At 42.1% G+C, this 23,552-nt stretch overlaps 1 protein-coding gene and 1 non-coding gene across 2 annotated transcripts in view; one reads left to right on the forward strand and one right to left on the reverse strand.

Moving 5' to 3' along the window:
• Positions 1-21,886, forward strand: part of LOC121178127 (cilia- and flagella-associated protein 47-like) — a 33,661-nt gene extending 11,775 nt beyond the window's left edge. The window contains 39 exon segments of the mRNA XM_041032653.1: positions 84-211; positions 1,015-1,115; positions 1,344-1,466; positions 1,571-1,784; positions 1,865-1,936; positions 2,037-2,174; positions 2,615-2,696; positions 2,840-2,935; positions 3,473-3,659; positions 3,805-3,902; positions 4,113-4,229; positions 4,369-4,503; positions 5,011-5,123; positions 6,184-6,334; positions 6,586-6,674; positions 7,014-7,175; positions 8,505-8,628; positions 9,263-9,368; positions 9,496-9,680; positions 9,848-9,983; positions 10,188-10,315; positions 10,422-10,487; positions 10,664-10,807; positions 11,993-12,166; positions 12,535-12,646; positions 13,001-13,054; positions 13,180-13,277; positions 13,670-13,845; positions 13,924-14,031; positions 14,242-14,353; positions 14,766-14,870; positions 15,996-16,152; positions 16,270-16,353; positions 16,620-16,770; positions 17,430-17,614; positions 17,849-18,023; positions 20,613-20,774; positions 21,249-21,417; positions 21,689-21,886. Coding sequence (XP_040888587.1) covers positions 84-211; positions 1,015-1,115; positions 1,344-1,466; positions 1,571-1,784; positions 1,865-1,936; positions 2,037-2,174; positions 2,615-2,696; positions 2,840-2,935; positions 3,473-3,659; positions 3,805-3,902; positions 4,113-4,229; positions 4,369-4,503; positions 5,011-5,123; positions 6,184-6,334; positions 6,586-6,674; positions 7,014-7,175; positions 8,505-8,628; positions 9,263-9,368; positions 9,496-9,680; positions 9,848-9,983; positions 10,188-10,315; positions 10,422-10,487; positions 10,664-10,807; positions 11,993-12,166; positions 12,535-12,646; positions 13,001-13,054; positions 13,180-13,277; positions 13,670-13,845; positions 13,924-14,031; positions 14,242-14,353; positions 14,766-14,870; positions 15,996-16,152; positions 16,270-16,353; positions 16,620-16,770; positions 17,430-17,614; positions 17,849-18,023; positions 20,613-20,774; positions 21,249-21,417; positions 21,689-21,886 — 5,115 coding nt within the window.
• trnag-gcc lies at positions 11,619-11,689 on the reverse strand. Its single transcript has one exon. It is a non-coding gene; the product is annotated as a tRNA-Gly (tRNA).
• Positions 21,887-23,552: the final 1,666 nt, after the last annotated feature.

The following is a 23,552-nucleotide window of genomic DNA, read 5'->3' on the forward strand; positions in this document are numbered from 1 at the left end:
GACTGATTTTCCTGGCTGACACTTCAACATCAGTACTTTCATGAGCTGTGACATTGTCCAACTTTTGTATTCTGTCTGTATAGAGACATCCAGTAGGCATCTATGGCCAGGAGGCCAATGTGACCCCTCTGATCTGCAGTGTGTCCTTCTGTTCTGCCGTTCCTTTGTCCCTCTCCACAACTATCACATTCACTGACCACTTCCACAACAGGTAGTGTGCTGTGGTATAACGCCACTCTTTGAGGGGTGGGTGGAGGGTCACTGGAGATCTAGGGGCTCTGGCCTCTGACCTCTGAATGAGTCTGGGGTCATACTTTAATTGTTAAATACGGCAGTATCAATAAGTGATACATTAATACTAACACAGCATTGTAACATGTGAAACACATAAAAAATACAGCTATAATTAGAATATGTGAAACTTAGCCTTGTCTGTATTGATTTATTATTTATTTAATTTACTATTTATTACTATTACTACTATTTAAATCTACTATTTATTTAATTTGATTTATTTAAGGTGGCATTCAGGAAGTAAAAGGCAAGATAATCAAAAATACCACCAAATCACTCATTAGAAAAACTAGCTGCCAAGATAAAGTTACCAGTTTGTGTAATACTTTTTTGTGGACTTACCCTGCTTCGTTTTCGTGGCCCTGACTGTCAGCCTGTCAGGCCAGTGCTCCTAATACCTGTGTCAGGAGGGAGCTCAGCAGTAAGACTACACAGGGGACGGACCCTTGTTTTTCATTCCGTCCGCATTTCATGCTGACTGTTCCGTTCAAAAACACACCGCTCTAATCTGGGTTTAGTACAGAAAAAGTCAAGTGAGATGGACAATAAAGATTTGAAGCCTTGCTAAACACATTCAGGGTTGAAGCCCTGCAAGCCATGTACTTGTCATGTACCTTCCTACTTACATTATACCTTAGAAAGGCCTTAATTTAAATGCATTAATCTTTGAATCAATCTACCAACTTGTTTTTCTCTTTGACTCTCCCTCTCTCCCACCAGGTTTAAGGTTAAATTGTGTGCTATCTCTGACAACTCTCTGTTGACGGCCTGGCCCTACATGGCCCTGCACCGCTCTGAGCAACAGATAGTTCTCAAGACTGGTACTGTATAACATAAACAAACACACATCTATGCACAAAGTTATGTACAGTATATAGAGAAACAGTTGGTTAGCGGTAGATGGGAGTGACAGTGTTTGGTCAAGTAGACTTTGTAGTACTGAAGATCATTTAGTGCCTGAGTAATTGCACGTGCCACCCAAGCAGCTTCAATAACAAAACTGTGTGCACGTTGATATTATTATTTATTGTTGTGTGACTGTCATTTAGGAGCCACAGCAGTGGAGGCGATCCTTCAGCGCTATCACACACCGAGTCCTGCTTCCGGCCCAGCATCATCCTCCTCCTCCTCATTCGATCACAACAGCTCAACAAACAAGAACTCATCATCAGGTCAGAAAACGAAATGTACAACGTGTGGTGTGTGGTGTGTTTATGTGTCTGTTTGTAATGGTTTGAGTGCATCTCTCAGCAGTATGTGTATCTGTCTTCTTCAGACTCTGACAGTGTGAGTGGCCAGACCAGCAGGGACGAAGAAGTCTCTTCAGACAGACACACTGAGACCAATGTTGGCATCCAAGAATTCCCCACTGCCAACCCAGACGAAGGGCTATATCAAAAGACTGTATTACTGGCTGTGGAGAGGTGGTTCAGTTTCTTTGGCTGGCCGGGTGGACCACACCCTATCTCTGTGCCACACACACTAAGAAGGTAATATCAAGAGATTTCCTAATAATTTAGCTCAGGGGCCACATTGGGATTACAATGTTGTCATCTGTTTGTCCCTACAGAGTTGTGTCAAAAATTCAAATGAATCATTCCAGTGGACGGGCTTACCGTGTCAGTCAAAATAAAGACCACAGGTGAGTATGTGTGTGGTGAGTTTTCAGTGTTTCATTTCATAATTACGTCGCTCTGGCTTCAGATGCAAGGGACAAATCTGCATTGTCTTGTTGTGTCTAGGTCTGTAGTGGACATGCTTCATCACCTGACTGGCAAACAGATTCCTGGTATTCCTCGCTGTCAGACATTGTCCAGTGATAAAGACCAGCGCACTAATCAGCTGTTACAACAGCATGAAGCTATGCTTGCTTTTCTCAGGTAGGTTTATACACTCAGATTCACTGTTACAACGTGTTTGAATAAGTGTCCGAGTAATTTTATGTTAAAAAAACATCAGACCTAGTAACGTTTCTCTAACAGTGCCAACATGGCAAGTATAAATTGAACATTGTCAGCAGTACAAGGTAAAACCTTCGCAGACATTAACTTGAAGGGCAGTCAGAGAGCAGAGACCCCCCACCAGCCTGTGTCAAACAACGTACACCAGACTTCAGAGAAAATAATTCAGATTCACAGCAAATGATCCAGATCTGCCCCAGAATTCATTGGACAAAAAAAAGTGCAGCAATAATCAGATCTTCTTTTTCAGCAGGGGGCCTGTTTTACAAAAACACCCGACTGCCAATGGTGGCAATGACAAATTTCAGAAATTATTTCAAACTGTCAGTTTGTTTATTTATTGTAATTGTTTTTTTCAGGTTGCAGGGAGCCTGTCTGAGCCACATCAGACCAGAGTACTTGCTAGATGTCCAGGAGTTCAAACACTGGTGCTCCCTGCGGGTATAAATATCCATGCACACGCAACATTTCGGTCCAAGACCTACAACTCTCTTCCTGGTCTCACTCATGGTCTCTCACTTTCATTCACACACAAAGTATACTTACAGCTTATTGTGCCGTATGTGTGCTTGTGTTTCTCTCAGTCAGGTGATGAAGAACATGCTCAGGACTACACCAATGTTGACTATGAGTCTCTGAGCAAACGATCCTGGACTGACGTGCTGCTACAAATATACAAGGTGAAAAACATTTTCTGGCTCTCTCTGTTTTTCCCTGTCTTTTTCAACTGACAGCTTTATTGTATTATATATATATATATATATATATATATATATATATATATATACTTGGAAATTACTTCATGTTTTCAGGTACACTGTGATCTTGCTAAAGTGCATTATAGTTAATTTGTTTCATAAATACTTTCCTCACCACTGCAGTTAATAAAATAGAGCTGCACTTTCCCTCTGTCAGTCACTTGTACCGTTTTGTCATTTCCCTCCCTCTTTACTCGTGTGTCTTTCTCTGCTTTGTAGGCAGTGATTATCCGAAATAAGTGATACTTATTAGCGATCAAACAAAGGTTGAATGAAAACACTCAGACTTGACAAAACAGTTCTTAAGTCCTAGCAATTTAATGGAAGCCTGAGAACATAGTTGTGCTGGGAAACACAGCTTACAAGTGTGTCTGCCTGTGTGAATGGAAAACAGAGTAGTGCTGAAAAAAATGTCATGTGTCATGTTGTTAAATGCCGGCATTGAATATTCCTGTCCAGGTGTTTGTCTTGTGTCGTGTGTCAGAGAGTCCTCTGGACACAATTCTGAACCAGGAAGACGTAGATGGAGTCCTCCCTGTCCTCTCACCGCCACTGGCCAGTAATGTCTACTCTGCCTGCGAGCTCCAGCTGCTCTCATGGCTCAACAAGCATTACCAGAGCATGAGGACAACTGTTTGGAGCACAGGTACAGGTACACAACATGCACACAAACATGCACAACCTGTTTTTTTTTTTTTTTTAAAGATTCAAGGAGCAAGTCAGTTGCTTATGCTCTTCACAAGTGGCTTGATGATTTTCAGCAGTGTTTAGTTCATGGTAACGGTTTGCAGGTCAGGTCCCATCAGCGCGCTGGATCGTGAACTTTGACCTGGACTTGACAGATGGACTGGTGCTGGCTGCTGTGCTTGCTGCGTACTGTCCTTACCTGGTCAGTGTTTGTGTACGTGCGTCTTGAGTGTTATGTGTCTTCATTTTGTGCAGAGCCTCTTCAGTGCATGAGGAATGGTGGTTAACGCCTGTAAGTGGCACTATAATTGATGTGATGAGGACACAATCAGTACTGAACAAGATTAGGGAAGCTTGTCCTGAGCACTATTTTATGTGTGTATACACTTTACCCCTCTGTGTTTCGAATTAGATCTGCAGCCACTTCCGCAGGATGTACACCACAGCCAGCAGCCTGGAGGAGATCCTCCACAACAACATCGTAGTGGCCCAGTCCTTAACTGCTCTTTCTCTCAACATAGATATACAGGTAATGAGCATAGTTGGATCATCATAGCAGAATATATCATGAACATATCATCATGATTATTCCAGAGATTAGACAGCACTCCCTTCTGTGACTGTCCCTTTGTGTCCCTGTGTCTTCGGGGCATCTTGTGTTTGTTCAGCCCACAGACTTGTCAGATCCTAATCCAGTGCAGATGCTAATGCTGTGTGTTCATCTGTATGAGAGACTGCCTCAGTATGTACCATTACACACCATCACGCTATCAGGCGGCCTGCACAGCACTTTCAGCAAGCAGGTAACACACACACACACACACATATGTCTAGGACTTTGGTCTCAGAAGACACCTAAATAAAAATTCATGCCTTGTAAATCAAATTAATGAGCACTGCCGAGACTGAAAACGGACATGGGTAGTGCACACGAAAAAAACGCTGCAAGTGGGATCACACACAGGCACACATTAACAGGATTATAGACACACACATACATTAATAGGATTATAGACTCGCCCACACGCACACACTAACAGGATTACAAACACAGACAAATATACATGTGGGTAATGATCCCCCATTGTCAGCCACATTATGAGCCTAACTAAAATAGATGTCACTTTATCTTTGCTAAGCAAGACAGATCTCATTGGAGAATTGTTTTCTGACAGCAGTGTTTGTCCCTGTGTTTGCATTTGTATACACTTGTTTTTGTATGTATAATGTTTTTTCTATAACTATTTATCTACCTATTTCTGTGTTTCTCTGTCTGTCTGTCTACATGCATGCGTGTGTGTGAACTGCAGGTGCGGCTGAAAAGCCCATCGTCTAAGCCTGTCAAATACCAGGCCTTTCTTTTAGGAGAGGACGCCCATCTCTTCTCCCTCCCTGATGGATCTGCTGTCACCATTCCTCCAAAGTATGTCATACTATACCACCCCATGTTTAATTATGGCTACTCCTCTCTTGATTACTCCTCTGTTTAGTGATGGTTATTCCAGTTTTCACTCCTCTTTCAAACCATCGGTTTTCTCTGGTCTTCTCCACAAATGAGTGTCCCTCGTCCCTCAGGTGTAGGTGAACTGCTCCTGACCTGAGAAGTTGAGCATAAAAACTTCAAGCAAGTTTAATATTTTACATCCAGAGTATCTGATCAGCTTCAGATCATTACATGGTCTTTAAAAAGACTTTCAGATCACTTGTAATTTGTCTAAAAGATTGACCTTCATATAGTAAAGTAATTGCAGGATCTCATTCCCTGCCCTGTTCTACTCTCTAAGATTAAAGAATGATAAACGTGTGAAGAAACATCCTACAAGGATGGTTTTATACTTGAGCTATGCACATAACTGCATTAGAATTCAGGCTGAAATAATTCACAGGCATGTTTTTCCAGGTTAAAGCATAAATAATTTTGAAGATTAGCGTCTTGTGCAGTAAAGTTGTAATTATGAAACACTTGCATGCCTTTGTAGTTTGCATCAACAACAGATACTTTACTAAAACTGCTATCGTTAGCAAGGAAGTGCTGTCTTTGCATCTGTACTTCCAAAATAACTTGTTTTAGACACACCAATGCCCCTGCACAGAATGGGAAAAACCATCCTCAACTTTTTCAGCTCAGAGTTCAAACTGAGTAAATTTAGTTTTGCCTTGAGACTGTGCTATAGCTCATTAAAATGTACCAGTTATGCCCTCAACTGAGGCCTCTATATAAAAATAGCCTATGTCCCATTTTGGGTCCCTGGCTTTACTTTCAGAAACACTGTCTTTAAGCACAATCCTATCATGGAGAAAGTAGTGTTAAAATATACACATACACATAGTGTTAAAATCCTGCTCATTTATTAACTGTCACCTTTCTGAAAACTGGATGTTGTACAGTAAACTCTTTAGCCTTCTGATTTCCCCTTGATCAGAAGCTAAATAATCCGAGATCTTGTGCATGTGGATGTGTTGTTTTTTTTTTTTTTTTACAGGGCGAGCGCTGAACTGACCGTCCAGTATAGCTGCTCCTTCCTGCAGCCCATGGAGGCAGCCCTTCTGCTCATCCCCAGCTCTGTTTTTGGTCTGCGTGGCACCGCTCTTGCCTTCAATCTGAAGACCCATATCAGTCACATCACACCAACAGTGTGTATAATTAATTAAAGGGCTGGGCCGACTGTCATGCTTATACTTACACTTCTTGTGTCTCGAAGCGTCACTTACTGATTTGTTGATAGCTTGCTAGCGACCTGTCTGTCTGACTAAATCACTCACTAGCATCTATCAGACATCACACTTCATTTTGAGTGGAGTATCTTTCGGAACAGTTGCATAGTTTCTAGCTGCAGCTGTGTGACTGGACGACAGACTGTCTGCTTTCTACCATCTCTCCTTAGAACACTGTCAAGTGCGTGTCTCCATGTTACCAGCTCAGAGGGATCCAACTGCCAGTAACTAATGCTTTCAGCAAGGAAGCTAAGTTCTGGTAAGTGTCTCTGTCCACAGATTGACTGTTTGGATTCTCCACTGGGAATAAGGGTGAAAACTTTTAAGGGTCTGTACACTCAAATTATAGGAAAAAGAAAAAGAAAAATAAGATTTCCCACCAAGTATCCAGAGAACTTTGGTTTTATTATCCAGGGTTGAGCCACTATATCTGTTTGTGAGGTTACTGTGACGACCCCAGTTCATTGAATCTGAATGCTTTTTTTTTTTTTTGTTTTGCTCACTGACTTTCCAAACACAAAATCCCAGCGCACACTGTTTTTTTGTGTTGCGTGTTGCTAAATTCAAGAATATCTTCTTTGTGTGTGTGTGTGTTTAGGGTGGTGCTGGTGGAGTCTACGTTCAACCCACTGGAGCCAGAAAAGAGAAAAGACAGCCTCGTTCAACAGGCCTCCTCCAAGGCCAAGTAACATGTGCACTGTATACACTCTCAGCACAGGGACATATACACACACACTAATACACACACACACAATCAAAGGTATACCTATATAGTATACATTATTAATAGTAGTTGAATTAAAGGTTAAAGATATTGTTATTCTATATTTTTCTGTTGTCCAAGAAACTCATGAAAACACCCAAACCAGCAGTGTTCATCCGTGCCTCCATACTTTCTGACTTCCCTGCTCTGTCTGTGGCTCTCAGGCCTTTCTAAGTAATTCATTAAAACAGCTGGTCAGTGTGGTTTTTTATCAAATGTTACTTAAACAGAAGGGAACAGTGCATTTACTAGAAACTATTTTCAGTGTCAGAGTGTTTGGTGCTCCAGTGAGTGTTTCTGGCACCAGGACGTCTATGTGGGCTCAAGTCGAAAATAAATTACACCTTGTGTGTCCATGGTAATGAGGGAAATGTCAGGACGTGCAATGCTGTGGCTCACTGATGTGTTTTTAATAGTTTATAGTATAGTAACCATGGAGCTCTATAGCTCTAAGAATGAGATAAAGGGAATAAGATACATTTTTTATACACACCACCTCCCTCCTTATAGATGAGAAATATTTCACTTTTCCTGCAGCAAGAGGACATTTGTAATAAATTGACACCTCACGTACAGACAAGTCTGTGAGACAATAGAATGTTTGTGCTGCATTTGATATTCAAATAATCAAACTTAAAAATGTGAAGGGACTAAATGATATTACTCTGTGTTTTTGCCCATTGCATCCCTTTTGTTTTTTACAGATTATAATTGACTCAAGACCATGATTTCCATGGCGCAAGAAGCACAAACATAATTCAAGCTAGCTACAAACAAACGCTCCATATTGAGTTTAGTTCGGTGTGTGCAGCCAAACTTACAAGAACTAATTTAGCAAAAAGACAAGGTGTTCCTCCTGCTGCTCACGTCTTCAGATGGTGAAGTAAAGTATGAGCTTGCTCCTCAGGAGAGCCCTGGGCTGTCATTAAGAATAGCTAGTTAGTCTGCATCCCTCACCACCTGAGACGTCTTCAAAGCCAAACATCCCAGCTTCTCCTCGTAACCAGGAGTCGACTATGAGGATTTGAAAGTAGGACTGGGGGTCACCCGTCGTTCACTTGAATCAGGTTGCGTAATGTGATATCCATATTTGAATGATTTTATTTTTCGCTCCTCCTCCTTTCCTCTTTCAGCATGGAGAAGATGATTTCAGGGGAGGACATGGAAGGGAAGCAGTCAGCCCTCAGTAAGTACGAACACACAAATTCACACATGCTCTGTACCCTGTGCTCAAGCTTAAAGTATTGTTTATGTGTGTGTGTGTCAGTGCTGTGCCTTTGATTGGTTGCGGTTTTTATTTGTGTGTGGCCCAGATGTTGAAGGCAGTGAGTTCCTGAGTGCAGTGAGCAGTGTTGTTCTGAAGTCAGGCCAAACAGACACTCTGAACATCCACTACCTGCCCTTCTACCCAGGCACCAAGTACTGCTCTGTGCTGCTGGTTTGTCCTCAGGTCAGCGTGCCTGTTGTGTGAGTGTGTGTGTGTGTGGGTTGTCTGTTAATTCCCTTTGATAGATTTTTTAAAAAAAGAATTGAATATTAATTTTCACTTTTGAAACTGTGGCTTTGAACACTTACTGAAGAGATGTTTGCAATAGACTGCAGAGGAAATCTGCAGTTCATACTAAATTAAAATGAAAATGAAATTAATTGAATGAAATCTTCATCATGGTGTGTGTGTGTGTCAGTGTGTGCATTATCCAGTTGTGTACGTCAGTGCAATTTGATCCTCTTATCTACAAGACAGCACTGAGAGCAAAATGGAAAATGTTTTGAGCCAACACAAAAATATGAATTACTAATTTTGTACACATAGATATTAATGGGATAAAATTCATGAAATTTGCAATACTGTAACATGTTCACATCATGACTAAGTGCAACAGCCACACATCATTTCAAATGTAAAAGTTTGATAACATGAATATTGAGAGAAATAGAGCAGAGATGAATCTTACAGGTCTGAAAGTAGCAAAAAAAAAAAAAAAAAACCTGCTTGCCCTCGTGTTATCTCAAAATCAGTTATTACTGCTATGGTTGGATGTTATTTATTTAAAACTGTGTTGTGTTGTGTTGTGTCCCTCTAGGTCGGAGATATTGTCTACATGGTGGAGGCTACAGCAGAATTGCCTCTCCCTTCCCCTCTCACTGCCAGGCCCAGCTCTAACATAACCTCCATCCCCAGCAACTCTGGTAGGAACCTGTCACACCAATGTTTGTATGTTCAAATCTAAGAGGCATCGTTAATAGTACTCGCTCTTTATCTGTGGTGTATTTACAGGGAGTAGTGAATCAAATGATATGTTTTCTCCACCAGTAGACCCGCCTATGTGTGTGTCAGTGCTAAGCCTACGCTGCAGGGTGGATCAGGTGTGTGAGGAGGTGGTGCGTGTGCCACTGATTAATATGGCCTGGGAACACGCTCTGGCCATCTGGGGTCAGCACTGCATGAGCGCAGACGAACACAGGAGGAGGATGCTAACACACACTATGTTTAGCAGCACTGTGAGGGCAGTCACAGCCAGACGCAAATTCTTCAAACAACAGGTACACACACGCAGACACACACTGAGGATGTACAGTTAGAGAGTATGTTTATGGTTGGATGTTTTCCCTGTCGTCTGTATTTTACACAGTATACTTCTTCTATTCTTGCTTCCAATTAGGCCCAGCTGATGAAAGGCGCTGACCACAGTAAAGTCTTAACATATAGTGTGGAGGTTTCTTTGCCACAATACTTCACTTTACCCAGTACTGTTGAAATACCAGTAAAAGAGGACACCAGTATACCATGGGAGAATCCTGCAGGTACACACAGCTAAACCGTTAAATAAAAGTCCCTTGTGTGCGTTCCTGTTTGTGTTCCTATAGCAACAGAGCACCTAAGATCAAGTTGTCAGTTGTGTTTCGGTTGTGTGACTGCATCTTGCACAGAGCAGGTTCCACAGAACAATAAGACTAATGATAATGATACTACAGAAAGGTACATCTCCTCTTCCCTCTGGTCAACAGACTGTGGCTGTGTGGACATCCCATTACGGTTCCGGGCAGACCGTGTGGGGCAGTTTACATGTCAGGTGGTCCTGAAGTCTTGGTGTGACACCAGGGTCTACATGCTGGAGGCACTGGTTACTTCACAGGTATATACCAGCTGATATAGGAGTTTAGTAAACCTGTAAATGGAATATTAGTAAATGCTGGATTGATTGTTGGTTCATGTGGTTCTCATCTCATTTGTGACCACAGAGAGGATCCATTCACCTGGAATTCAGTTCACCTGCTCACCATTCAGTCACACAAGACATACCTGTGGTGAGGGGCTTGAAATGTATTAATCAGTCTGTGTGTGTGTGTGTGTGTTGCCTGTATTTTACATACTGCTTCCATTAACAACATAAAAAGTTTTGTAAATTAGTTTTTAACAAGTTAGCAAAATGTAATAATGGTGAGTTCAAGTCAAATCATCAGTCCCGTGTGTCCACCCACAGGACAATGAGACCCACCAAGACTGGAACATGCGAGCTGAGGTGTGTGGTGAAGGATTCTCTGGTCCAAAGGTTTTGAACATACCAGCTGGAACAAGAGCCCGCTACCCTCTCTCCTTTCACCCTTCTGCACAATGCATTGTCATGGTAATGCTCTTTTCCCTTGTGGTTTTATTGTTTCTTTCTGTCTTTGTGTTTTCTGTCTGTCCTTTGACATATTTCTTGCTATCTACCTTCCTAACTTGATACACACTGTGTGATAAACAACATGAAAACTTTACCGTATGGAGGCCTCTAGTTAGGGTGTGTTCAACATCAGCAACAATCTGAGTAATCTCACCGAGCCCTCATATTTGACCTCTCTTCTAATTAGCCTCCTCCGCTCCATCTTCACTGGGAACTTTCTTCTCAAGTACAACCACTTATCTCAATGCCTCAAACCGCAACAAATGTAGGTAATTAATTGGGACATAAATGGAAAAGAGTCTTTCATTTATTTCCACATTTCTCTCTTTTTACATTTACTTATTTGTGGAGAGTTTGTACCACCAACCTCATCAGCACAGAGAATAGAATAGAATAGAATAGAAATAAAAATAAAAGAAGAAAGAAATGTAGTAATGGTATGAATAAGAGCAGAAATGTAGTACAAATGTAAACAGGAATGAAGAAATGAATTGAAGATGTTTATTTGTCTCACATTTGGTAACATTTATTTTGTAATTCATTCATTTCTCTTTCTTGACATCTATTTTCCTTTACTTTTTATTGCCATGTATATTTAAGTTAGTGTTCATTTCACCTGTATTTATTGCTTTACTGTATTGTATGTATGTAGCAGCGATTAAGTCTTTTCCTGTTCTTTAGGGTTTGTCCACTGTGTTTATTTGTGTTTTCTTAGTGTTAGTCAGGATTTAAACTAAGAATTGAAGGGAAAAGAGGAAAAAAAAGACTCATGTGCATTGGCCGGGAATCGAACCCGGGCCTCCCGCGTGGCAGGCGAGAATTCTACCACTGAACCACCAATGCAACTGTGTTGTAGAAACTGGGGGAGGGGCCTAATAAGGCTACATGCTGCAGGCTGTAATTGTGCTGTTGACTTTCTTGCCTTTATATTTGCTGGTCTGTTACTCTAAGTGGACTTCAATAGTTTTTTTCCTGTATGGCTAAAACACAGATACCTATAAATACTAATAACTACTAGAATTAACCCAGGATTTTCCCCAGGTTTCTGGAGGGCTCAGGCTGAGCCTGTTTACCATTGTTCCTCCAAAACGAGAACACCAATTCGTGGGTGCTTGACTGCCTGGACTTTCCTCCCTTCCCCTACAGGGCAAGCTGTCCTTACATAATGACTGTGACGGTACCGAGCATGTGTTTACCCTCAGAGGAGTGGGAGAGCAGCCCCTGCCTGTGGACCATGTGGTATTACACTGCCCTGTTGGAAAGACCACACACGCTCAGCTGGACGTCCCTAACTACAGCCAGAACGAACTCACTCTCAAGGTTTTATCACACATGCAGATAACTGCCACACAGGCTGTGACTTGCTGACAGGGTTTATTGTAATGCACATTGACACTCAGGACAGCACTCAGTCAGTTTAATGTTTAGGTATCAGTGAGAAAGATTAGATTCTCACTTTATTATCCTGGAAATTGTGTAAGAAGACTTATATTTCACGTTTTACATGCTATTAATCAATTGATTAAGGAAAATAATCAACAGATTAATCAATAATTCCTTCAGCTGTGTAAATCTGCGTCATTTTGAGCCATTTGCAAACTGTGTGTCTTGTAGAGCATTTTTTATTTCCTTTTTCTTGTGTGTCTGTGGGTGTATGATTGTTTTGTTTCTTGTGTGTCTCCATGTAGGTGGTGACAGATCTGTCTGTTGTGAGTGGCACCCCCTCCTTGGAGATTAAACCTGGTCACGCGGCTCCATACACCCTGGCTGTGTCACCGTGGAAACGAGGAAAACAGATAGGTGATTTTTTTTTTTTTTTTTTCCCCACCATGCTTGATGTTGTTGGGTTGAGGCGGCTTGTTATTTTGTAACACGTAGGGCAACTGCTGTCAAATGTTGGCTAAATTTGTTCATTATATTACATTTGCTTATAGACTAATGAATGCTGTGATTTACTGTGATGTTGTTGTGTTTGTTTTGTATGCCTCTAGGCTGGCTTGTATTTCCATATTTGTGTACACAAATTGAGTAGGATTGAGTGTAAAGATTTTTTTGCATCTTTGCGTACATGTCTGAGTGTTTAAAATTCTCATTATGATGGATTAAAAAAGAAAGAAAAAAGAAAAAACTGATCACTCCATCCACAACTTGCAGGTTGTGTGTCGTTTGGAGAAACCGATGACATCCAAGAGGCAGACAAAGACAGAGGTAAGCTCAGTGTTGTGCCATATTCTGTGCATGTCTTAGAGATTAGAGAGTTTGATTATAATGTTAAGTGTGTGTATATGTGTGTATTTACACCACAGCTACACACGTGCATTCCCATCATCCAGGACATGTACTCGGACGCTACGAGGTGTTCTTCTCTCTAGAGATTATTTGTGAGCCACCAGCACCTGTCAGGGTCATAGATGTACAGTGTGCTGCTCAGGTGAGTCCTGTAAACATGCTTGAACTCTTGGGCTGATATTTACTAAGCTTGCTGCAGTTTCTCCTCAGGGGCACAAAATTTTTGCGTCACCACATTTTTTTTCAGTTCGGCGGAAAATTTACCAAGATTGCAAATGGAAATCAGCCCGGGCCACAGTTAATCTCATTTTCACAAAGTGCTGCTGATTGCCCGACAAATTGCTGAACTTTAAATATAAGTTGAAGAGAAGACACTTTTCAAACTCCAAGTGTGCATTCATCTTTCAAGAGAAAAGTTAAAAAAATCTTTCTGTTTCTGCTGCTGATGTGTGTTAGAGGAAAACTTTAACTTCCGTCTATCACAACATTGCAAAGCAGAAACAGGTGTCATCTTTGAAACGCTGTCCTTTTCAGAGCTCCGTTGCCATAGAGATCCCTGTCAGTAACCCACGAGGAGAGCTGCTGATGCTGGGCGTGGACCTGGAAGGAGACGACCTGAGTGGAGCCAACTGGGTTTCAGTTCCCCCACAGGGCACAGTCACTTACAAAGCTGTGTTCTCACCTGGCAGAGTAGGGAAGAGCACAGGCAGGTAAGACTTTAGAAGCTTATGTTATGAATCTGTGGTACACAGTGTTTGCATAGGTTTTTGCTGTGTGTTTCCTGCCAGCGTGGTGTTCCAGTCAGAGCTGGTGGGGGAGATCTGGTATCAACTGGAGCTTTTTGCTCTTCCTCCTCCAGTCATCACACTACCTCAGGCCTGCTGTCAGCTGGGAAAGTAGGTGGACACACACCAACACACACAACCTCACTGCAGGCTTAATTATTAACATCCCACATTAACCTTGATTTTTTATGGAGTTTATTTTATTGTATGCTTTCTCTTTCTCTCTCTGTCTTGCTTTGTGTGTGTGTGTGTGTGTGTGTGTGTGTGTGTGTGTGTGTGTGTGTGTGTGTGTGTGTGTGTGTGTGTGTGTGTTTGTGTCAGATGGACCAGACAGACTATTCCCCTGGTTAACCCAACAGCTGAGACCCTGGAACTGACTGTAGCCAACAGTAACCCCAGAAACTACACACTGGAAATAGATTCAGGAAGTACTGTTAGTACACACACACACTCGCATTCAACTTCTGTGCCTCATTCTTAGTTTTGTCAGCTATGTATTCGATTGCACACTTTCAGAATAAAGCTTCATTTGTCACTAACATACATCTGAGGTTACCCTGCACCTGCTCCTGTGGAAATTGATTTACCAATATGTTTGATGCTTGTTGCACTTCAGTGGATACTTGATTGTATTTGCTTTGGATTTCATCTCTTCAAAGATCTATTCAGTGTCCTGAGACTCTTGATAACAATTGCCGTCTTCGTGCTCATAGTCAAAATAAACAAGATTCACTGTTGCCTAGCAGTGTGATTTAAAGAGTTTGTCTCTTTCAGCATGAGTGTTTTTGTCCTTCCTCACTTTCCCCATGACAGCTGTTCTGTGTCTTTTTATGTGTGTGGTCCAGCTTTTTGTGGAGCCCCGCTCCTCCACCCAGCTCGGTGTCTGTTTTAGGCCGTCATCCATCGGAGAGGGGAACCACACGGCAAAGATCACTTTCACCTGCCCTCAGGTGGGTATACACACACACAGAAAATGGATGACATAAGTCACCATGTCTTCACACACACATACACACAGTGAGGACCTGCCAGAATGTCCTCACCCCAGTGCTTTAAAATCCGAACTGATCACAGAGGAATACAGATATGAGATAAATATCATGTCATATTCCAAAGCTGAAAAAAAGCTTAGAAAGTTTGTAACTCTGTGTTTGAAAGTTTGAAATCTAATAAAAAAGATTAATATCTAATAAAAAAGAAAGATTGAAACTTGAAACGTTTTGAAGGTTTGCATAAAGTTGTGATAGGCTGAATAAAAAGGTTTCAACATTTCACATTTCAATTTCGTTTTCAGATCTCCATTTATGTGTTTTCAAACCTGGAAAACAACCTCAATAAACAGCGACAAAAGTGACAGTGAGCTGGTGAAACTCTATAAAATGTATACTGTGGTTTCATAAAAGGAAACCTCAAATAAAAAACAAGTTGCAGAGATTAAATTTTATATATAAAATACTAAATATGACATGATATTCATATTATCAAGGTAACTGTCTCCTGGCTATAGCTTTACACAGTACCTCTCATCTAGCTCTGGGCAGGAAATTGAATGAGCGTATAATAAATGTCAAACTATTCCTTTGACGGATGAAGACATGGAAAATGTATTTATCTATTGATTTATAATGATTTATACTGACAAGATGGAGAATTTTTGGGTTTATTTTTCTGTATCTTGTTCATTTAAATTCATTATTCATTTACAGGACCTACAATTCTTTCTAGGTTCTAAATCTTTTAGTAGGATAGTTTAAGATTAGGGGAATATTTAAGGTCAGCAGAAACAATGACTTAATGTGATGCATACTAATGTCAACTTATCCGAAAACTATTATCATGATACATTTGTGGCCAAATCACTCACCCATACTGAAATGGCATGAACCTAAAAACGTGATTCAAGGTTATAGTGAAAACAGAATGTAATTCTACTTATTTTTCTCCAAGTTTCCTTGTCTCCTCTCCTTCCTTTGTCTTCCCTCGTCTGTATTCCCATCATGCTTTCTCATTTTTTACTTCATTGCTCTCCCTCTGGCCACTTGTGTATGTGTTAATCTGTCTCTGTCATTCTTTAGTTGCAGGAGTGGTGTGTGTTGTTGAGTGGGTGTGGCCTTCATCCAGAAAGCGAGGAGCTGCTTCAAATCTCATCCGTGATTGGCTCCAGCGCCTCCATCGCCATTCCCTTCACAAACCCCACTGAGCTCCCAGCCACGCTCAGTATCACGCTCACAGGTCACAGGCACTTTCTCCAACAGACACGTTGTCACTCATTTGTTCTTGTTGCATCCATGTGACACACTAAGGCATGTTCAAAACACTGTGTGTGCTTGATATTTCTTCATGTATCAGATAAGGACCCAAGTGGTGCCCCTGACTACCATCAAGCCACTAGAGACAAGGAGATCTTCTCCATCCCTCTGAGCCATACTGAAGGTTTGGCAGCTGCTTTATGATAAAATGTTCATTGAACAGATTTTTACCAGATAACACAAACAAGTCCAAAAACACTCTGAAGCAAAATCAGAACATAACTAATTGCAGAAAGTAGTTTTCATACAAGTTTGTTCTTCACATAAGAAACACTGCAGTCATTTTAATGAGACTTGGTTTCCAGAGTGAGCTCTTGTGTTTCTCATTTGGTGACTGGACCGAAAACTTTAACAGTGTGTGTGTGTGTGTGTTCTGCTCCTTGGCTGCAGGTATACATATCAGCGAAGGGGCCAGTTTTGATGTGCCTGTTGTGTTTGCGCCCAGCTCTATGGAGTTAAAACAGGCCTGGCTCTGCATCACTATGAAGCAGCCCATCAGCAGCCCAGGCACTAACAGCAGCCTCAGCACAGACGACATGAGGTGCGTCGTGTGCATGCGTCTTATTGTCTGCAGAAGAGACCGTCTTTAGGTCTGTGCCTGCTTTCAGACAGGTTTCCAGGCAGGTTTCCTCTGTAGCTTGTCACTGTAAACAAAATGAAGAATAGTGTTAGTGTTAAAGATTTGCTATTCACGCATGGGATTTGTACTGTATGAGGTTATGACAGCACAGTGCCAGCAGCACAATATACACAGAATGTACCATTCTGGTCCACAAGTATTGTGTATTGGGTGGAAGAAGAGGTACAGCCAGGACAGGTCATCTGTCATAGGGCTAACACACTGACACACTGACACACTCTGCCACAGCTTGGAACACCGGGTGGAAACTCGTGTTGGCACAGGCAGTGTAATCCATTATTATCACAGGATGAAAGAGCAGTGAGGCCAAAGCACTGTAACATGCTGTAATGAGATATACTGTATTGTAATGGCTATAAATGTTTAATTAGAATGTTTGATATTCAACTCATTTTGTCCTCAGTTGAAATAAGCTAGGTCTGCTATCAGAGTCCTGGCACATACATCTTAGATTAGTGAGGTGCCTGAGATCCTTTCAAATCAAGTTCTGGTTTATTGCTAATTCCAACATACTGAAGTGTTAAAAAAAAAAAAAACAAAACACTGTACCAATATTCCAGGTCAGGGCAGGAATTGTCAGCCATCTGCTGGATTTACCCTCTCTGTGGGATTCCCGTGGAAGCGCCTGTTGAGAACTCACCACTTGGCGTGGTCCGGTGTGAAGCGGGCTGCCAGCTGGAGAAGAACGTGGATGTACTGCTCAGTGGATGTGGGCCGGAGAATTGGGACCAGAAAGGACAGGAAGGTGTGGGCGAGTTTGTGATTTTTTACTCCTTTCGTAGCGTCCAAGAGATTATTTTTAAACTTTGTTATAATGATCAGATCATTTGAGGGTTGGGGTTTAAGGTTGATGTTGGTTACTAGCTGGGAATTGTCCTTAAAATCAGGGGTGGATGGAGCAGGAAATATTTGCAGCAGTTCCTTTCAGCCTTAAACACCTTCTCATCCTCATTCCTCCCACCTCTTTACTTCCGGACAGTTTCCCAGATGACAGCAGAAGACTTCCTTTGCCAGGTGCGTTCAGACAGCGAAGCAGAGCGCTCAGAGGTGGAGGACTGTCTTTCCGTCTCCATCGAGGCAGCGAGGAGGGACGCTGAGACTGGCAATGTAACGCTCACCCTTAATCTAGTCTACACTCCCCCAAGGCCACGCAGGTTAATGCACTACACACACACAACTGTGTTTGCAGAAAACATGAGCCATATAGATATAGAAATAAATATATTTAGATGCTGTTTAAATCCCGTACAGCGTTTTACCAGTTAAAGCCAACAAACACCTGCAACAAGAACACTCCAGAAGAAGAATTACACACACAAATGCACAATAAAAAAGGCGAAGCAAACAGGCACATTTTGAGTGACAAACCACAGTCACACTCTGCATTAAAAGGGAAAAACAAAACAAACACACACACACCGAGATGCTTGCACATTCAGAGACAGAGAGAGCTGTAGACATACACAAACGCTCATTAGAAGAGAGAACTCTAAACACACACTGTGAGACTATTATACAGACTCTGAGAGAGGAACACAAACGCCTCACAAGTTGAAAAGCACACACACACACAAAAGACAGAAACACAAAATTGCACACACTGAGAGAAACAAATATGAACACCTCCTCTGTGAGGGGGGGGGAAACTAAAGGATGCTAACAATAAGACAGAAAAACAAAACAAGCATATACAATACTAGCACATCCTCTCTGTCTCACACACACACACACACAGGGATAAAACAAAGATACACAACAGCAAGGAAGGCATAGAAACACAATTTGTTGCTCTTTCTGCTGTGTAAAGTACAGATAACACACTTGCATGGAGTGTTGTGAGTAAACACTGCATTCATTTATCTCTTGTCTTTTTCCCTCTTCTCCTTCTGCCTCACTCTTTCTCCCATCCCCTCTCTCTCTCTCAGGTGGGTGTGGCCTCTGCATTCATTTATTACTGTCCACATGTGCTGAGTCTTAATGTTTGTAGCTAAAGGTTGCTGTGCTCTCTCAGTGGTAAAGGGGAAGACCGGCTCATTAGCTGCCTCTGCTTTAACAATACTGGTCATGTTAGGTCACACCTCCATAGACAGAACTTTGGTGTGACCTGGAGACATGATTTTTCGGAAAAGCGTGTTTTGACTCACAATTCGCACACACATTTTGGAGGGAGTTCTCAGGAGACTTCAGATGTCTTAAGCAGAAGCATTTGTTACAGCTTGATGCATCAAGGACAGAAGCGATTGGCAGTAAACGTGTCAACACGTTAACAAATGTGACGCCTCCCGAAATCCTGCTAGCTGTCATTTGGCTAGGCATATTTAAACCCATTTATCCTCACATATGTGAAGACTCTATTGGAGACATAAATCTGAAGGTGAGCTCACTTCTTACCTGACTCACTTTTGTACGTCTCTAGACTGCTGTCTTGCTAAAAAAGGACACTGCACAACTGTCTGTCCCTGAGACTCTATGGAGCTGCATGCCTTTCCTGGAATGTTTACCTCTTCGTGAACATGCTTATCGATAGGGCCTTGGTTGCTATGGTGACTGTTGATGGGAGCAGGGCGGTTGGACAAAAACAGACATGCAAGAAGTTACAGTAAGGGGACTGTGTGTGTGTGACCTGTGGAGACACTTACTGAATCAAAGCAAATACAAACTGAGAGAGAATAGATGCAGAATAGAACATTCCTTCACACTTGGCCTGCAGCTTTCTTGAGAGCATCATCCAAACAACTTCACAGTCAGCGCTGTACTTCCTTGGGTCCTCAGCAATACAACTATGAAGTTTGGAGTGATCTCTTATGTCGAGTTGACTTCTGTGTCTAGAGCACATTTAAAGAAAACAGCCTCATAGCGTTGCTCGAGGTCAAATACTCCACAAGTTACCTTTATCTAACATTGTTACATCCACCTTTCTTGCTTGCAAAGTTAGTTTCTGTCACAAATTATCCATTGTAACTTATATGTAATGAAAATGTAATTCTCTACTCCCCTTTGCTGTATGTGGCAACCTCCCGAATGAAGAGTGCATTCATTTATCAGCCCCCGTCTTCATCTGTGGAGTCCATTAATGAGGCGTGCCCTGGTAGAATCAATACCTCCAAGAGCTAATGACTTCTCCACGAGGAAATGACGGGGGGGGGGGGGGGGGGGGTGTGGTGCCGCTAATAGGCTCTTCCATTATCCACCATATTTCTCTGCTGTGGGTACTGAGATGAGGACAACCGAGTATCATAAGCTGAAAGCGGGAAATATTAAAGACCGGTTTTAGCGAATCATATTTCTTGAGATAAATAGGAATGCTCAAATTATGCTTTTCAAGATAGATTAGAGTGGAAGAATGATTTGAAGCAAACAGACAGGTTTTAAAGCAGACTCTAAATCAAAGGTATTCATCTGTGAGCCATGGAGGGCCAACCATATACAGGTTTTTTTATTTTTTTATTCCAGTTATAGCCTACAGCAGCTCATTTCACTGATTAGTTCCTCATCTCTGCATAAAGTTAATCAGTAAAATCAGCTGCTGTACTCACCAGCTGAGATATAAACCTGCATTCATTTGGCCCCTTCATCACACATAGAATATCCCTGCTGTAATTGGTAGCTTTTAGCCATGCTAGCAGCGCGGTCCAGACAGAAATGTCTCGGCTGCTATAAAAAGGCAACACAAGGGCTCATGTTTAAACTGACTGTGAAGCAATGAAATGCATGTGCTAACGTGTGTGTGTGTGTGTGTCCAGGCACTCTGTGGTCCTAGCGGTGCAGTGTGTGTCCGGCAGGGTCTGGGAGTTTCCAGTGGATCTCATCGCCACGGAGCCTCAGGTGGATGATGTCATCCTCATTGAAGCCACTGAGTTGGGCAAGACTTCAGCTGTGGGCTTCCGCCTGACCAGCACCTCTAGGTAGGTGTGTGTGTGTGTGTGTGTGTGTGTGTGTGTAGTGTGTGAATCATAGGATCTAAGCACAGGAACTAAACTCGATCCAAAGACCCATGAAGGCACAGAAAATGTATTCTCCTGATGGATTAAAAATGGCAGCAGAACTTGAGGTGCAATTTTCACACTCAATGAAACACAACCTTGCAAACTGCTTGCCCTGAAGTTCCTGAACCATTTGAAGGAACCTCCCCCGGAGCAGAGACACTTATTTTGGCAGCAGGAAGTATTGTAAAGTAACTAAACTTAGTCTCTAGTTCCACCAATCAAAACGCAAGGAAAGTCCCTGACTTCCTCGAAAGGTTCTCGGCCCTCTGAGAGGGTGCCTGTGGTAAAATCCGGCTTATAATAATAATAATGTTCATCATTTATTCATCCATTCATACTACATGTTTTGAGGATAAGCTCTTGGCAAGTAGTAATTTGAAGTTTTGGTTCCAGGAGGCCAGAACCCTTCACTGTGGCGTTCCTGCCAGGCAGCAGCAGTGAGTTCACAGTGACTCCACCCTCAGGGATGTTACCTCCTGCTGGTTCCAGCGGAGCCCTCATCACTGTGTACTTCACACCCAGCACAAACAACAAGGAACACAAAGCAAGACTAACAGTTCAGGTACTTCAGTTATTTATTCTCTCATAATTTCATTGATTTTTGTATTTATTTGTGATTTCTAATGGAGATATTTGTTCTTTCTTTAATACCATTTTACCACAGCATCATTGACAATAATATGATATACATGACATAAAGGGTTCCATTATACTGGTCAAATTTAAAACCATGTTGCCAACGAATGTAAAGTTAATATAAACCTATTCACATACATACAAAGCTACCAGATATCAGAGCTGCATTATTAACAGCACACCCCATTTTATTACAGGCAGCAGAGATGCAGTGGACGTATGAGGTGAGAGGGGAAACCCCCCATGATTCCCCATTTCTTTGCACCACCACCACCACCACCAGCGGCAGCTCTTCCTTGCTTCATTCGGCCAAGAAACGGCAGCAGAACTTTGTGTCCCGCAACCTTCGACTCCCCGCCCTGGCTAACTCGTCCCCTTTCAGAGTCCACAGATAAAATACATCCTCACTCTCGCATAAAGCTAAGGATATTCAGTTTTTATTTCTCATTTCCTTTTAGATATTTTTTTTTATATGTTTCGCTCATAGCCATGATGGCTTTTTTTTTTTTTTTTATCTAGCAGCATTTACCGCACAATGTCACCTTCAATTGAACAGAAACCTTTTATATTTTGAAAATGAACTCGTATTTGGAAAGGCACATTGCCACATCGATGGTGATGGGTTTCACCATTTGTCCTTTTTTTTTTTTTTTTTCTCCCCTGAAAATGGCTCATTAGTCGTGTTAGTGTTTCTCATCAGCAGTTCTAATGAGCTATTTTTCTGCCAGTGCGGTGATGGTTGTTGCATACCTTGTGGCAAAGTGAAGGAAAATTTTTTAGCAGGGTGACATTGACGCAAGGCTCGGTTTTAAAAAACAACAGTTTGTCCAGTCCTTTTGACTTTAGACTTGACTTGAAATCGCTTTCCGCTGCTCGGTATCCCTGAGTTCTTACACATTCAGCAGATATCAGCTGTATGACAAGCAGAAAAATGCTGGTAACGGTTATAATGTCTCTATTTTACCTCAGAGTCCACTTCAAGTAAAATGTTTGCAGCCTTGTTTTGCTCCTCCCTTCCCTTATGATCCTCTGTTAGACAGCAGAAAGGCTCTGGCCGTAAATTAGATTCACCACAAACTGTTTGTCCATGGATATTGTCACTACACACTTGTTTTGAAGAAAAACAGATTTTACAGTAAAGTGATAAATTGCGATGGAAATACATTTTTCGGAAGTTACAGTGTCCTAGTTTGTTTCAAATCTGGATATGTTAGTTACATTCTGTAGTTTGTGTGTGTGTGTGTGTGTGTGCGCGCTCTTACCTTTGTGTGTGTCCACAATATGGAGCCGTCCTATGGCTCACCTTGTGCCTGTGGAATTATTCACGAGGCAGTTATGCTCAGTTATGTGTCCATTAAGCACCATCTGCAGCCTGCTGGGGCAAGAATGGAGAGGAGAGAGAGGGAGGATGGGAGGAGAAAGAGGAGAGACAGAGGAAGGAAGCAAAAGATAGAGGATTGGAGAGATAGGAAGGAAGGAGGGCGTGAAGAAGTAAAGGATATGGTTGGAGTAACAGACGATGGAAGAGGCAAAAGGGTGAAGGGAGAGTGAGAAAAGATGAGAGCAGCAGATAAAGTGAACAGTAAAAATGCGGATGTAAGATCGAGGATGATGGAAAGACACCCTCTGCATGTATTTTGCATATCGAGTGTGAGAGAAACCAAGAGGGTGTGTGTGTGTGGGTGTGTGTGGGTGTGTGTCCCTGCAGAAGCCTATCGTCCTGTCTGACACTCTGAATCAATGAGTGTGTTTGTGCAGTTGTTGATTTCTGTCCATAGATTACCTGTGGAAATGAGCTCCCTTTCTTGCCTTCCTCTGCGGGTGCGTTTCCCCGGCAACAGATGAGCCAAGCCAGCAGTAATTGGTGGAGGGTCTGTGATGTTGTCCGCGGTAAGAAGGGATCACGCTAAAGTCAGACTCATAACAATGAAATCATGACGACAAGCTGCCAAGTGCTGACATGCTGAAGTTAGGCAAACAAAGCAGCTCCACTGACCTCTGTACAAAACATGACACTCCGTGTTTAACTCTTGAAAGCCACAGTGTGAATTGTGTAGCGCT

The sequence above is a fragment of the Toxotes jaculatrix genome, chromosome 24 (assembly GCF_017976425.1).
Source record: "Toxotes jaculatrix isolate fToxJac2 chromosome 24, fToxJac2.pri, whole genome shotgun sequence".
NCBI classification, from domain to species: domain Eukaryota; kingdom Metazoa; phylum Chordata; class Actinopteri; family Toxotidae; genus Toxotes; species Toxotes jaculatrix.